This window comes from Tachypleus tridentatus, chromosome 13 (assembly GCF_004210375.1).
Source record: "Tachypleus tridentatus isolate NWPU-2018 chromosome 13, ASM421037v1, whole genome shotgun sequence".
In the NCBI taxonomy this organism is placed as follows: Eukaryota; Metazoa; Arthropoda; class Merostomata; order Xiphosura; family Limulidae; genus Tachypleus; species Tachypleus tridentatus.
In genome coordinates, this window is record NC_134837.1 from 126,482,805 (window position 1) to 126,496,292 (window position 13,488).

The following is a 13,488-nucleotide window of genomic DNA, read 5'->3' on the forward strand; positions in this document are numbered from 1 at the left end:
ACTAAACTAAACCACAAACTCCATTGTCCTAGATTGTGCTTGTTTACTTTATGGTCACTTTTACCAACGAAAACATTCCTCATCCTAGGATTAATATGTTATAACTTCATCATATCCTCCATTTTACTTCATCTGAATCCCTTTTTTATTGTTTTTTTTTCAACATTCCGACCTGGCATTTGTTATTAGGATAGTCAACAACCAATCTGCGAGTCACGAGTACGAATCTCAAAACCGAACATTCTCGCCCTGTCAGCCATGGGGTCATTATGATGTGTTCGTCAATCCAATTATTTGTTGGCTAAAGAGTAGCCCAGGAGTTGATGGTGGGTAACGTTGACTAGCTGCCTTGATTTTAGTCAGTCATTTCAAAATTATGGACGGTTAGATTAAACTTACCTCGTGTAGCTCTGCGCGAAATTAGAAAACGATGTTTAAACTATAATTTGTTGTGAAATATTTTAAATGTACTTTTAAAATTCTGTAACGTAAACATTTTATTTAATCACTAAGTTTAGTTTATTTTTTCCAGACTCAAAAGAAGACATTGCTCCAAGTGTTACTATCCGCCAACACCAGGTGTCAGTTAAGAGCGGGAAGATTGTTTACCTTCCCTGTGCTGCTCAGGGTCATCCACCCCCCACCTACGAGTGGTTTAAATTAAAAGGGACCCGACGAATTAGGGTTCACTCTTGGCCCGTACTACAGAAGCGTCACGGAAGCCTGAAAATAAACCGCGTCCAGCTGGACGACGAGGGACGATATCTATGTGTGGTTAACAATTCCCTGGGTGAAGACTATTGCCAGGTCGAGTTAAAGGTGTTGGGTGAGTGAAGGAGCTGCTTTTTTACTCGCACTGCACCCTGCTATTGTGGTGTTAATGCGCCGAGGCTTACCTGTAAATTGTTCTTTTCCTTTCTCTTTTTGGAGGCCCGACATAGCCAGGTGGGTTAAGGCGTTCGACTAGTAACCTGAGGGTCCAGGGTTCGAATCCCCATGACACCAAACATGATCGCTCTTTCAGCCGCGGGGGCGTTATAATGGAACGATTAATCCCATTATTTGTTGGTAAAAGAATAGCCCAAGAGTTGACAGTAGGTGTTGATTACTAGGTGCCTTCCCTCTTGTCTTACACTCTTAAATTAGGGACGGCTAACGCAGATAGTCCTCGTGTAGCTTTGCACGAAATTCAAAAAACAAAACTCTTCTTTCAAATAGGGAAAGGTCTTGTACATTCGTATTTGTCAGCAGACCATTTAAGATCTTAAACGTTTGAATTAATACAGTCTTTGTGGCTTCACATTCGTATAAGACAGCACATTACGCTGTTACAAGCAAAAATCTGTTAATATACCGATTTTTACTGTAGAAAACATTGAGTATGGAAATATAACTGTGCTCGCAGGTCGTTATTTATGAATCAAATATTTTGTAACGCTGTTGTTTTAGGTTATAATAAACCACATCATGCATCTGACGAACGAAGTGATGATGTTATCAAATGTTTCCATCTTCCATCATGCATGTGGCATCCGCAGTAAAAACGTGCGCACGAGTTCATTGAGTTTAATGAAGGACACCTGGATACCCATTCCCGGAGAGCTGAGATAATGAGTTATCCGTTTTAAATGTGTTTGGACGAACATCAGATCCATTTGTTTTTATAGTTCAATTATAGTTGGAATTACTCGCACGCAGTCATTGAAACAGATATCAGGGAAGAAATAAACCTGTAACCTGGATCCAGTAATTACTTGAAGATAGTTCACTTAGGCTGACTAAATGTTCAAACCTTCTACGCTAGATTACCACGTATCTCAGAACGGCTCGTATGGGTATTAATGCTTTTATTGATAAAAGTGTTAACATCTATACCAGCAATTCTGAGATACATTTTTATTTCAAGTGGATTTCTCGTCATCAAGAGATTAGCAAACAATATAACATCAAACGAGGGTAAAACAATTCAGTTGGCGAAGGATTATTTGGCACTAAGTACCAACTGAAACGTCTAATCAGGCTCGAAATATAATAATCTGTTTTCCCTCGGTATTTGCAGGTTCGTAGGTTTATGTAATTATTATTATTCATTACCTTAAGTAAAGCCTTTCAGTTTTAGCCTGTCTCTAATGACAAATATTAACATCTATGACTTGAAGCAATCTGTATAACTCTTTATTATCCCCGTATATGAGCTTCGATTGCGGCAGACCAAACGTAACATCAACTGAAACAAGGTAACTTATCGAGTTGTTAGAAACCGTTCATACGGACAGACTGCTGAACAGTCTGTTCTTAGACAGTCTCAATTTATTTGCGTTTATCCTTAGACTAGAACTTAGCGCATTTGCGCAACACACGATGAGATACACGAAAGTACAGTAAATACAGTGAAAATACACCCACAGTTCAACTCCTATGTATCAGCAACCCACAAAGAAACCTTGGCATCTATTATAACTTCAGAAGATAGAAAATAAATTTCAGTAAATTTTACCGAGGTAATAAATCTGTAACATTACTTTGCTCTACACAGAAATACAGAACAAGCTTCTAGAATACATTCTGAGAAAACAGACCAAACACTTCGGAAGGTTTGAAACCATCAGCTCTACTAGTACATAATCTAAGAAACTAGAACAAATAAATCAGAAGGTTTGAAACCAGTAGCTCTACCAGTACATAATCTAAGAAACTAGAACAAATAAATCAGAAAGTTTGAAACCAGTAGCTCTACCAGTACATAATCTAAGAAACTAGAACAAATAAATCAGAAAGTTTGAAACCAGTAGCTCTACCAGTACATAATCTAAGAAACCAGGACAAATAAATCAGAAAGTTTGAAACCAGTAGCTCTACCAGCACATAATCTAAGAAACCAGGACAAATAAATCAAAATGATTATTTGATATTAAAATAACTAAAGTTCTTTAAAAATATATTTCTTTGTTTAGAAAAAAGTCACGTTAAGCGATTTACTGTGATTCCACGGTGAACTCTGTAAAACTTAACACTATCTCAACTACACAATAAAAAAGACACACACACAGAAAACCTACTATTTTTAATAGCTTTTGACATCATGTTTGTTAAGTCGATCTTAATAGTTAAAGTAGATAAATCACCTAATAAAACAGTGTGGTGTTTAACAACTAAACTAAAGGAGCATGGATCACTTGTTGATATAACTTTATTGATTATTTATTACTTATAGCAATTTAAGTAGCATTATTGTTTATATATATATTGGTGGTGTTGTTTTTTTCTGGGAAAGAATGTATAAACAGAATTTCGCCATTTCCAATAAGATTATTCGTTCCTTCATTATCAAAGCGCATCAGACCTAACTTGATACAACACATAGTCTTAATTAGATGAAACGATATTTATACTAGTCGTTTACGAGACATCAAGACTAATGACGTATAACGCCTAATCTCGCAAGGCTCGATAGTTTGACGGGGAGAGAGTGTGTTATTACATCAAAATAACACTCATAATAATTGTAGTATACCCACGTGATTCTTTGCTGGCTTTTACGAGCTTTGTAATAATAAAGTGTAGTAACGTTTGATGAACGTTCTGTCTGTTATATAATATAACACTTATTACCAAACTAAAAGCACTTACGAGTTAGGCTTAACAAAATTTATCGTTTGTACTGTTTGTGCTCCAACAAGCCTTAGCCATTAGGTTTCGCTAATGAAGCAAGATACACGTATTTATTTGATTAGGTATTAATAATACAGTGAATTAAATACACTACTTGTAACAAACGAAAAAAGATATTTTTATAACGATAGAAGTATGTTATTAAGTCATCGAAATACCGAACTTTATAAAAAAAAAGTTTGTTTTTTTTATTTTAATTCTCCGAACAATTCAAATCAGTAACACACGCAGTGGTTTTAATTGCTTAGTGTTTTTGTTTTCATATATCAGGACGAGATGCGGTACCTCTAACGTAATGCTAATTTAACATAATGTTACGTTAAGAGTTCATTCCTCCTTTCCAACCATTAAAAGCAGCTTGTTAAGATCAGGTGGTTAGGACGTTTGATTGGTAATCTGAGGGTCGCTGGTTTGGATCCCCCTCACGCCGAAACATGCTCGCCCTTTTAGCTGTAAAGGATTTATAGAGTGACAGTCAATCCCCTTATTCGGTGGTAAAAAGAGTAGCTCAAGAGTTGGTGGTGGGTAACCATCCCTATAACCTATCACTTGTAAATTAAGGAGGATTAGCGCAGGTAGTCCTTGCGTAACTTTAAGCAATCTTCAATAAGATAAATAAACAAATATACCTATGAGATGGCCTCTCCAGTGGCACAGCAGAAATGTCTTACGACGCTAAAACGTGGTTTCGATACCCGTGGTGGGCAGAGCACAGATAGCCTTTGTGTAGCTTTGTGCTTAATTACAAACAATAACCTTTGATATGCGTCTCAATAAAATATGATTTCTTTAGAGAAAAAAAAACTGCTTTTATAGAGATCGTATGTATCCAGAATATGTGCTTTATATTTTTAGGAGAGACCTATATATAAAAATAAAATAAGTGATCGCACCTATTTCTAGAAACAAATTTTACTCGTTAACCCATGCAGTTTCTTCTCCAAATCCAGCAGTATTTGAGAAATCCAAACAATTACGAATACGTTCTTGTCAAGTGTAAACTAACTTTATAGATCAAGATTAAAAAATAACTTATAAGTTAGTGAAGTTAATTATCTGTAAAATACTGTCTAGAAGTGACAAAAAATATCCTAAATCGATACGTAAGAAAACTGAAACTTGTAATGCATTGATTCGTCAGTTTGAATACGATCGCTCTCAACGGGTTTTTTTTAAAGCCATGTCTATCAGGCTTTACGTAAGTGTTACGAATACGTCGAGACAGGCAAATTGTGTTGGTAATGGCCTTCTTTAATCTCGGGGCCAGACGTAACCTAGGGGATAAGGTGCACTAACGTTTCCAGAGTTTCATGGGTTCCGTTATTCAGTTCATAAAGTCGGACAGAGATGGCTGTGGGTTTTGCTAACTGACTATCCTCCTTATAGTAATTTAGAGAAAGATACAGGATTATATGAGTATTAGTAGTGTGTGACCTGACCATTCCTTAAATCAGACCTAAATGTTTAAACGCATAGAAGCTTAGTTCTCTAATAACACCACAGTTAGTTATAATGGCACAAAAAGAAATGGTCCAGGTGGTTCGGGCACTTAATTCAAAATCAGAGGATCACGGGTTCAAATCCTTGTCGTACCAAATGTGTTGGTCCTTTCAGCCGTGGTAGCGTTATAATATTTGACAGTTAATCCCAATATTCGTTGGTAAAGGAGAAGTTCAAGAGTTGGCAGTGGGTGGTAATGACTAGCCGCCTTTCCTCTGGTCTTACACTGCTAAATTAGGGACGACTAGGACAGATAGACCTTGTGTAACTCTGCACGAATTTTAAACAAATTAAAAGAGATTTAACGGTTAAAAGATAATTTTTATACTTAAGAGTTCACACTCTGAACTAAGTTATTTGACAGTTTAAGGATGACTTATGTGATTTTAAATACACAGGAAAGAAAAATATAGTAAGGCAAAGAAATGATCTAATAAAAACTTGAAAAAATAAATATTTCGCTTAATTCGTATTACTGAGCACCTTTACTGATAAGGTTGTTTGTTTTTGAATTTCACGCAAAGCTACACGAGAGCTATCTCCACTAGCCGTCTTTAATTTAGCAATATAAGAATAGAGGGGAGGCAGCTAGTCATCACCACCAATCACCAACTCTTGGTCTACTCTTTTACCACCGAATAATGGGGACTGACCGTCAAATTATAACACCCACACGGCTGAAATGGCGACCATGTTTGGTGTTACGGGGATTTCAGCCCGCGATCCTCAAATTAGGAGTCGAGTGCTTTAAATACCTGGCCATGCTGGACCTTACTGGTTAGATCCCAGTAGTAATAAATAAGGTATATGTGAACCATAAAAACAGTAAAATTGTCTTTGTTTTCCTCAACCTTGTAGTTATTTAGTTTCAACAATGATAAACCGTTTCAAGTATCAACCGTAACTACTTTTCAGTTTAAACGCCCACTCATACCTCAATAGGATTTACATATATTTTTCCACATTTGTAACAAGTTAAACCTCCCTGTACGTTTACAGTAAATTCAAAGGCTTATAACGCTGATATCAGATATTAGAATCCTGCATCAAACATAACGCAATCAGCCATTGTGTAACTTGACACTTAACGACAGACTTATACAGATAGAGGCAAAACTACACAGAAGCAATAAAACGTCAAATATAATTTTTTAAAGATGTATGCATACTAGACATTACACCCGTTTTAAACTAAAATACACGATAGTTTAGTTTCACCGAACCGTCTAGTCTAATTATGCATTGCTATGAATGAGGTATACAGAATTATTCTCATTTCTCCACTACACAAGTCGTGTCAAAATCACAGAAAACGATTTTGTTATAAAAGTTTACGTTTACATTTGAATGAAAAATATTATAAAAAAAAAAAAATGTACAGTACTCAATACAAAGTAAAAAAAATCCTCGACGAATACCCCGTTAGATAAGTAAAATATTTAATCTAGTTGAAAATTTCAAACGGGTTCAAAAGTCTAGGTGTCGTTCAAAAATATAGTTTGAGTCGTATAGGCGTAGCAAATCTCAGGTCTATATTCTGTTCTTGTAACGTGTGTTGAGTACCGTATCCCAAGTTTGCATAATTCATTTCAACCTTTTTAACAGATAATATTTGAGTCTTTTGTATTGCGACATTTAATTTCAATGTATGGGTTGTTGTTTATCGAGCCGGTAAAGAGATAACGCTCGTTCTAGTGTGAATAGGAGGGTTAACGTTTCTGTCCTGCGACTCAAAAGACGAACACATCTTCAGTGTATTAGAGCTATCAGTGTACTAGGCCTAGTACAGCAGTTTCCACTTACAAATTTCTGGGAACTCCCTGTCATTACGGATATTGTTCTTGGAATTTTCGTTAGAAGTCTCCGGATCACGCGATCACCAGCAACAGTGTTTGCCTGACCTTTGTTTTGTTTTTGCATAATTACTGCACTGGGCATGCGCGCTGTGTAGTAAATTTTCTTTCACGCTTCATTTCAATTGGACTTCCATTGTTTTAGAACTTTAAGCACACATATTGACAATTTAATTATGGATCACTATGATTTGGAAATTATGTGAAATATTCATAAAAATTTCGGGTACCCTATGAATCACATACTTTCTCAGTTATTGGTATTAAAAAAAAAGTCTTTAAGAGGCAAATTAGTTAACTGCGATGTTAACCTGAACCACATGCTTTCTCACAGAAACGTTGCTATGTGTAAAACAGAATACGCTGTTGTAAAGAACGTAAATTAATCAGTTTATATCTTATAACAATAGATAAACAACCTCCTTCCTGATTCACTTCAACACTCAATATCATAAATTTCAAACTAAGTCCTTCCTGTGCCCCTGCAAAACTCATAAATACATTGCTTTCGAACCCCGGATTAAAATGGCAGAGACAGATGGAAATGGTAACCCTGTCCCCTGAACGGGATGCCAGATCATTTCAGTTTAACCCCCAGAGCTAACATATGGGTAGAGTGAAACAAGTGTGGATACGACAGCATGATGCAAGCCAGCCTCGACTCGAACTCTCGACCATACGACTACGATTTATTTAGTGTGTTTATATCATTTTCAATAATTATGGATGAAACCTAGAGATGACCTAATTAAGTGTTTCGTTAACACACGTCTTTAAAATTAATGGGAAGGACCTAGTTAATTTTGGTTTGTTTTTGAATTTCACGAATGGCTAACTGGGCTAGCCGTCCTTAATTTAGCACTGTAAAGGATAAAGGGAAGTCAGCTAGTCATCACCACTCACCACTATCTCTTGGGCCACTCTTTTTCCAACGAATAGTGGGATTGACCGTAAATTATAACGCCCCCACGGTTGAAAGGGCGACCATGTTTGGTTTGACGGGGATTCGAATCCATGACACTCATATTAGGAGTCGATCGCCCCCTAACCACTTGGTAAAGGGTCGTGATGAGTTAACATTCAGCAGTTATAGTGTTGTCACTAAGGGTCTTGTTTTTATCACCAAAGATTCATGGGTATTGAGGGCTGCCTTTGAACTGCTTAAATTACGTGATTCATATACATTATAGTGGGCGCTTTGAAACTTTTCGAGTTGGTCGTTTTACCTCCACGGGGTTCTGAACAATGTCAAAGCTGAAAAAAAAAAACTGATTTGATTTCAGTCTGTTTAGAACCATTGTCTTATGAAGTGGATTCTGTTCGTGAATATTGTTACATATATTGTTGTAGTGAACGTGCTTTGTAGTCACTGTGATAAAAAATCTATACACCGGATAGGTGAAGTGGTGAAAAAGTATCATTGGACATCATTTTCTTCGTCACGTTATACAGAAGCACAATAGCAGATGTAGTAAATAAATTCAAGTGTTTCTTCGTTTAGGTATAGTGATGTGCAATTAAATTCTCCTAAACTGGTATAACCCAATAACACACGTTGATCTAAGCGTAGGGTGAACTAGACCTACCTTGAACTTAGACTTGGAGATTAAACAGTCTTCGGAATGTTAAGTTTATTTGTCGTTGACTGTGCATGACTTAATATCATATCACGGGTATTTTAAATTGCGTTTCCGGTTATAGCGGGAAGTAAAGTAGTTGCCCTGTTAGGTAACTGTCTATATTATTGTTGAACTATAGACACATTTAGAACACATTAGTTATCTGGATACAGGTTAACGTAAAAGCAGGGATTGTTTAAAAGGGGATTTCGGTATTACATAAAATTCGTTGACGTGAAACAAATTCTCCAAATTAAGAGTAATTAACACGACTTGAGTTTGAAGGTTAATAATTATGTGAGTTCTAATAAGGATCGAATTTTGAGCAGTCGAATTTGGTTACTGAACAAAATAAAAATATGAAAGATAACAATCATATTGTTTTTATATTTCATGACTTAAATTACTGTACATATCCTATCTGCACCATGACAGAAATATTGATTTAACACTCGTAAGGCAATAGTTAACGATATATTCGGCCGTAATCCCAATAATATCCCACTTTCTGCTTTGTACTTTCAGTGCCTTTACAAGTTCGGATTGAGCCCCATTCTTTAGTAGTGCTGAGTGGGGGGGTAGTAACACTCACTTGTAGCATATCAGGACATCCAATCGACTCGATTGTCTGGACAAAGAACTTTCGCCCCCTGGTAACAAATGAGAGAGTTACTCTCCGAGGGAAGGACGTGCTACATATAGGTTCTGTCCAGAAAGGAGACCAAGGGATGTACCAGTGCTTTGTTTACAGTTCTGGAGACAGCCAACAAGCTACTGCTCAACTCGTAATTGGTGGTAAGTTGGTGATAAAAAAAAACGTAATTTCGTGTTTTCTTAACCGCTTGTGTGTTTTAAATTGTAAATATTTAGGCCCTGATTAAATAACTGAACCAATACCATAATTTGGATTTAAGCTACAGCTTATTGTTTTTATTTCAATGATAACGTTTACTAATGTGTATTATGTGTGTTTCAAATTTAAACCATCTCTACTCCTTCTTTAACCCTAGAATTAACAACAGGAGTCAAGACTATTGTCTAATTGAAATGTTTTACTAAACAGTTTATACGTCAGCCTACTTGTGGGTTCGTAACTTCTTTAGTTAGGCCATTCTTAAAGACATAGAATATTCCAGTTAATTACCTGTAATTAATGATCGGCCCCTGTAAGTATATTATATGGAATACGAATGATTTCATAAAATGATTTTAATAGGTTCTGCATATTCGCTGTTTTAACAAGCAGAACCTTGGAATAAACTCAATATGGGCTCCAGTGGTTATGAACAGTAACTTAACCCATTAAAGGCTGTACTGACATACACTTGAAGAAAATCATATAAGGAAAGTCAAGCATTAGAAGAAAAAAAACGCCAAATGCATTCTAATACTATAATATTATACCTTTTTGGTTACCAATACAATTTTCGACATTATTGTTTTTTCGGTTGATAATGAAACGAGTTGTCAGTATATGAGTTATACTGTGATTGAACTCTTAATCTTACCAGTGATATTATATATATATTAAAGGTATACAGCATTACTGTCCTGCATAATCTCACAGACTGTACACGCCCTGTGACTAGTAAATGTATTTCTTTATTATGTGTTAACATTCGTTGACAGAGAATTTCTCGAAATATTCGAAAATTTTCTTTGTTTTTATTTGTTGTTAATCGCGAAGTTATGCATTGGACTATTTATGTAATGCCCACTACGTGTATCAAAACACGATTTTTCAATGTTATAAGCCATTGGGGTTAGAGGGGGGAATGTAATTTTTAACCTTTAACGAAACGTAATTTCCTTCTTCCACCAATCTTGATTGTTAAAAAAACACTAAAGAAATATCTGTTAAAATGTGTTTTCCACAAACATAAAGTAAAACAAACATGGATATACTTGAATAGATGTTCCTCCAGTTTTGCACCAGACGTTTCCAGATAGGAAGGTCTATCCTGGAGCTACGGTTTCCATGCTTTGTACAGCTTCCGGTCACCCACCACCGGAAGTAACGTGGGAAGTTGAATCACAGCCACTTCCAAAGCTCGGACACTTCAAGAAGGACAATAGCTATAGAAACAACGGGATTATATTTAGTTATCTTAACATCAGTAACGTTCGAACCCAAGATGGTGGTCTATATCAGTGTACAGCAACGAACCCCATGGGCTCAGTGACCCATTCCAACAGACTTGACGTGTACGGTTCGCCATTTATTCGTCCTATGGTCAACGTCTCTGTGGTGGAGGGGCACCAATTGACCATAAAGTGTCCAGTGTCTGGTTACCCCATTCACAGTATAACATGGGAAAAGAGTAAGTCATGACGTCTTTAGATTATAATTTAAATCAAATAAAAATTACATTTGCACTAATAAATCTTTCTTTCTACATAGTTATTAAGTATATTGTGTTTTGAGACAGTTCTGTATGTACATATAGTCATGATTCACGTTTCATTTCCTAGACCTTTGTGCAGTTTCACTAGATTTAAAAAATTCGGTGCTTAAACGATACATTATAGTGTATGGATTTCACTACCCACTGTTCTTCACCAATTTGAACACTAACCAGTTAAGGCTATGAATACAGCCAACAGTATTTACACAGTATGTAAAGAAAACAAAACTATTGACGATCGTTAAATGCACTGTTCTTCTAGAGATAGAATATGTTTATCGCATATTAGGTCCTCATACCAATAATAAACTTTCATTAAGACCTTACATGGGTTTTCAAGATAACTACTGCAATTCATCCCTCGAGCTCTTAATTTTTGCACATTCAAGGCACTTTTTGTATCAAAGTTACTATTTTTTATAATTAATTTAATTTCCGCTCTTATCTGTGACAATGAGATATATTTTGTTTATGAAGACAATTTTAAGTCAGATTGAGATGACAAAGTATCATGGATTATTATAGACAGTTTTACCTTTCAGATGGATTACAACTGCCCGTTACTAGTAGACAACTGGTCTTTCCCAATGGTACCTTAATTATCAACCAGGTGGCGAAAGATTCAGACCAAGGAAAATACAAATGTACGGCACGAAACATAGAGGGCGCTTCTGACTACCAAACTGTACATGTTAATGTGATAAGTAAGTGAGAACTAATTATTAATTTTCGGCTCATTGTGTTTTCATGTTTCTTCTACTTATGCGTTTAGATTGCGAAAACAATTGATAAAAAACTAAAACTATAATGTAAAAAGAAAAAGATATTGGTATTTGAAGTATAAATTTTAGATTGTCATCAAGTTGAATGTTCATTTCATATTTTTATCAAATGTATTTGAAATTACCGATAGGGTTATTTAGAGCCTTAAAAAAACGAGTCTTTTTTGTTATGTCCAAAAGAACTGTTTGTTTGATTTTAGGTTAAGCAAAAAGATACACAATGGGCTATATATGCTTTACCTACCAGGGAAATCAAAACCTGTTTCTAGCGGTGCAAGTCCGTAGACATACTGATGTCTGGGGAACGACCTAACAAAAGAAAAAAGTGAGCACATATTTGTTTGATTATTGGATTTTACATAAAGCGATACGAAGCCTGTCTGTGCAACATGTAACGGGACTCGAACCTAGAAATCTCAGCTTCATAGTGCATTATACAACCAAGAGAAGTGGTCACGCTGCGAGAGTCAAACCTTCCTGTACAACACACATATGTAAGAATGAAATGTAGAGAAAAATAACATTGTTGTAAATGAAACATTTATAAAGATAACGATATTGGGAAACGTTCAGACTAAGTCTGTTTAAAACGATTTTTTTATGTTGTAAGTTATCTGACTGATTAGTTAATTTGTGTTAAAAACATCTTAAAAAATAAAATGAACCTAAGGCCGAGAACCGTGTGATATAATTCTGCAACTCCAAAATTATAGGAGGATTAGGAACTACTTTCTTGGAAGAATTGCCTTCCTTTAGCTCAGTTTTGACTTGGTTTCTTTTGAATTTCGCACAAAGCTACACGAGAGCTATCTGCGCTAGCTGTCCCTAATTCTGCAGTGTAAGATTAAATGGAAGGCAGCTAGTAATCACCATCCACTGCCAACTTTTAGGCTACTCTTTTACCAACGAACAGTAGGATTGACCTTCACATTATAACGCCCCCACGACTGAAACAACGAGCATGTTTGGTGTTACGGGGATTCGAACCCGTCTTCTCCCTCGGATTACGAGTCGAACGCCTTAACCACCTGGCCATGTCGGGCCTATTCTTAAGTAACTTATATTTTAACACAACAACATTACACGAGAAGAATGGAAGTTGATGTTTTCTGTTCTTCATAATCGAAATTAAAGTGCATTTTATACGTACCGAACCTTGTAAAGTGCCAAACCAGGTAAGTATTAAAAAAAAACCTTCAAAATCCAAAGATGGTATTTTTTCAGCCAAAAGTTGTTGAAAACACAGACTCGTAAACGACGTACGTATTTAAGGTTTCAGTATAACAAAGTTTAAAAAAAATCTTGAGTTTGAAAAGAGGCAAATTAGGCTTAAGTATGGAGAGAGGCTCGCAATGGGTAGGAGACGTTAAACATACACGAACACATACTCACATGTATATATGTGTACAAACCATATCAACATATGCACAACGAATAGTGGAATTGGCCGAAACATTATAATGCCTCCGCGACTGAAAGGGTGAGAATGTTTGGTGTGATGGGGATTAGAACCGGTGACCCTCAGATTACATGCTGGGTCTCCTTTAGCTCAGAGGTAAACTCCTGGGCTCATAATGCTGAAAGCAGAGATCAGATATCTCCAGAGGATAGCTCACTGTGTACCTTTAAGCTAAAGACAAAAGAACAACTATATTTT

The 13,488-nt window shown here is 36.1% G+C and overlaps 1 protein-coding gene across 3 annotated transcripts in view; it reads left to right on the plus strand.

Moving 5' to 3' along the window:
• Nucleotides 1-13,488, plus strand: part of LOC143238019 (cell adhesion molecule Dscam1-like) — a 257,713-nt gene that overhangs the window by 37,144 nt on the left and 207,081 nt on the right. For all 3 annotated transcript variants that reach the window (XM_076477896.1, XM_076477898.1, XM_076477897.1), the window contains exons 5-8: nucleotides 533-826; nucleotides 9,170-9,439; nucleotides 10,558-10,965; nucleotides 11,592-11,753. In XM_076477896.1, coding sequence (XP_076334011.1) covers nucleotides 533-826; nucleotides 9,170-9,439; nucleotides 10,558-10,965; nucleotides 11,592-11,753 — 1,134 coding nt within the window. The remainder of the gene's footprint in view (nucleotides 1-532; nucleotides 827-9,169; nucleotides 9,440-10,557; nucleotides 10,966-11,591; nucleotides 11,754-13,488) is intronic.